The sequence below is a fragment of the Phoca vitulina genome, unplaced genomic scaffold, assembly GCF_004348235.1.
Source record: "Phoca vitulina isolate PV1807 unplaced genomic scaffold, GSC_HSeal_1.0 scaffold7, whole genome shotgun sequence".
Lineage (NCBI taxonomy): Eukaryota > Metazoa > Chordata > Mammalia > Carnivora > Phocidae > Phoca > Phoca vitulina.
This window is the reverse complement of record NW_022589710.1, coordinates 63,354,685-63,357,663: the sequence shown is the minus strand read 5'-3', so window position 1 is coordinate 63,357,663 and position 2,979 is coordinate 63,354,685. Positions and strand designations below refer to the sequence as shown.

Sequence of the window (2,979 nt, the reverse complement as noted above, 5' to 3'; positions counted from 1 at the left end):
ATAGATAGAAGGGGTGCCAGAAGGGATATCTTAATTTTTCTTCATCCTACACTTCTGACATGTCTGGAGGTCCAGAGCGGGTGCTCTCTCCAGGCATCTGGCACATAATGGTCTGATTGGTCTCTAGGAAAAAACTCACCTCGATAGAAGGTGGGGGGCTGAGCCAGAGAAATAATAACCACTATTTATTGACAGCCTACTGTATGCCAGACATGTGACATTCATGATTTCTCATATCTACAACTCTAATAGGTATCTGTGTATGTGTGTCCCATTTTACAGACGGAGAAAGCAAAGCCTCACAACTGGTATGTGATAAAACTAGCAATCCAAACCCAGATCTGATGGACTCCAGTGTTAGTCTCACTACATAACATTGTCTTTTTCTTTCTTCTCACTGCATAACATTGTCTTTTTCTTCCCTTCTCACTACATAACATTCTCTTTTTATTCATTTATTTGAAAGAGAGAAAAAGAGAGAACATGAGCAGAGGAGAAGGGCAGAGGGAGAGGGATAGGGAGAAGCAGACTCCCCGCTCAGTGGGGAGCTGGATGAGGGCTCGATCCCAGGACCCTGGGATCATGACCTGAGCCGAAGGCAGATACTTAACCGACTGAGCCACCCAGGCGCCCCTACATAACACTGTCTTGAAGTCAACTTTTATTGCTCATTGGTGTTATATTTTATTTTATTTTATTTTTTAATGGAAAAACAAAAATTGATTTATTTTACTTTTAAATTCCACACCACAACATTTTACTGAAAATGAAGTGATTTTTAATCTATAAATAGAAGACTCTCTAAATGATACTCAGGATGTTTTACAAGTTTGGTTTTAAGATAGATTTGAATTCACAACAGGTTTTACACACAACGATTTCAATCAATTGGGCACTCCGGAACACAATGTGGAGGCATAACAAGCATGCGACGACTTCTTAATAGTCCCAGGGGATAAAGACCTTTTTCAAATATGGAAAGAAATTAGTCTTTCTACAGTATGAACCCCTAAAAGCTATTCTCCTTTATAGACAACGATATTATTGTCAGTTTCATACACTTTTACTTTATAAAGAACTCCCAGAGGAAGAAATTTCTGGAGGTTTTCCCAGATATATACAGCTACATTTTCTGTCGTGCTTACAACATCTGCAAAGTATGGCACATCCAGATCCAAATTCTTATGATCAAGGGCCTTCATAATTGCCTCCTCCATATACTCTTTGAGGTCAGTCAAATTCATAACCATTCCTGTAACAGGATCAATCTCTCCATGCACTGTCACCACAACTTTATAATTGTGCCCATGGCCATTTAGATTGTTACATTTCCCAAACAGTTTCAAGTTTTCTTCATTACTCAGAGATTTGCTGTGGAGTCGGTGGGTCGCGCTGAAGGAGACGAGGCGGGACACCCGCGCCCGGCGGCGACAGCCCTCGCCGGCGCCCTCCATGCTCATCGCCTCGCCTCTGCACTCGGCTGGCGCTGGGGCTGGAAGACTCATTGGTGTTATATTTTATGACTACATTGACCCCCAACAGCCTTCAGTTGATGTGACCTGGGGACCAGGTCACAAAGATGTTGCTCTTTCCAGAAATCATGTCAGTTTCAGCATCCACAGTGACACGTGACTACATATATTGAACTGCAAACTTATCTGCAATGGAACTTGATAATCTCTTTCATTTTCTCTGGTTTAAGGCAAACCCCTCAATTTAAATTTGAAGTGAAAGTGTTTGCCCAAGGTCACGGGTGAGTTACCGTGCAATTCCAGCTCCGTCCCATCCCCCACACATTCCCAATTTGTGGCTTTTTGTCTTTCCACTCCTCTCCCCCATCCAGCCTAACATGTGCATTCCCAAGAGAGGCTGAAAATAACCCCTTCCCCACCATTCTCCAGGAAAACAGGTTGAGAATCAATTTGTCAGAGAGTCCCCTCCTTTGTAAACCGAGCTAGGGCGTGACTAATCCCACACACCCAGGTCCATCCGGCGAGACAAAGCCAGGGACACTGTGCCTCTTCCCAGGCCACAGGAAACCTGGACAACAGCCTCTGCCAACCTTTAAAGTGTCTGTTTCCTCAACACTCCAGGCTCCAGGGCAGAGGGTTCCCCCTCCCACCTCTGGCGAGTCGGAGCCTTCACAGGAGAATGTCTCCCTATATGGTGGTTGTTTTTTCCATGCTCCAGGCTGGTTCCCAAAATAGGTGCTGGGGAAGTGGCTCTCTTTTACTCACCAAGGGAAGGGCGTCTTCCAGAAAAGACGAAGATATCTGGGGATGGAACTGGGGAAGGGGAAGGCAGACCTTTGGGATTGGTCATTAAGGGAGGGACATTATGTCTTGTGTTGACTCCAAGCCTCTTAATCAGACATGAGGGAGGAGAAGGGCCGCCTGGAGGGGCCATGACTAGTTCCAGAAGAGTGGCTTCAAGTACTCATAGGGGTTTTGTTTTGTCATGAAGAGATCCTACGGTCATTTCTTCCCCTTTTCTTTTTTTAATTAGGGTAAAATGCACAGTAATATAAAATTAGCCATTTTAAAGTGTACAGTTCAGTGATATTTAGTACATTTACATTGCCATCTCTACCTAGCGATGAGAACTTTTAAGATCTACTCTCTTAGCAAGTTTCAAATATGCGCTACAGTGTTATTAACTATAGTCACCATGCTGTACATTATATCCCTAGGACTTATTTATTTTATCCCTGGAGGTTTGTAGCTTTTGACTCCTTTCACCCATTTTGCCCACCCCCTTCCCACTCCTGCCCACCTCTGGCAACCACCGATCTATTCTCCGGACCTGAGAGTTTGGTTTTGTTTTTATTCTAGCTTCTACATATAAATGAAATCATATGGTATTTGCCTTTCTTTCTTTCTTCTTTTTCTTTCTTTCTTTCTTTCTTTCTTTCTTTCTTTCCTTTCTTTTTTTTTTTTTTTAATTTGCCTTTCTCTATCCGACTTGTTTCACCAAGCTTAA

General features: G+C 43.2%; 1 protein-coding gene across 1 annotated transcript; it reads right to left on the bottom strand.

Moving 5' to 3' along the window:
• Positions 1-797: 797 nt before the first annotated feature.
• On the bottom strand, positions 798-1,463 carry LOC116632724 (6-pyruvoyl tetrahydrobiopterin synthase-like). Its single transcript, XM_032404654.1, has one exon. It carries the CDS (start codon positions 1,458-1,460, stop codon positions 1,017-1,019), a length of 444 nt encoding a protein of 147 aa, XP_032260545.1. The 5' UTR covers positions 1,461-1,463; the 3' UTR covers positions 798-1,016.
• Positions 1,464-2,979: the final 1,516 nt, after the last annotated feature.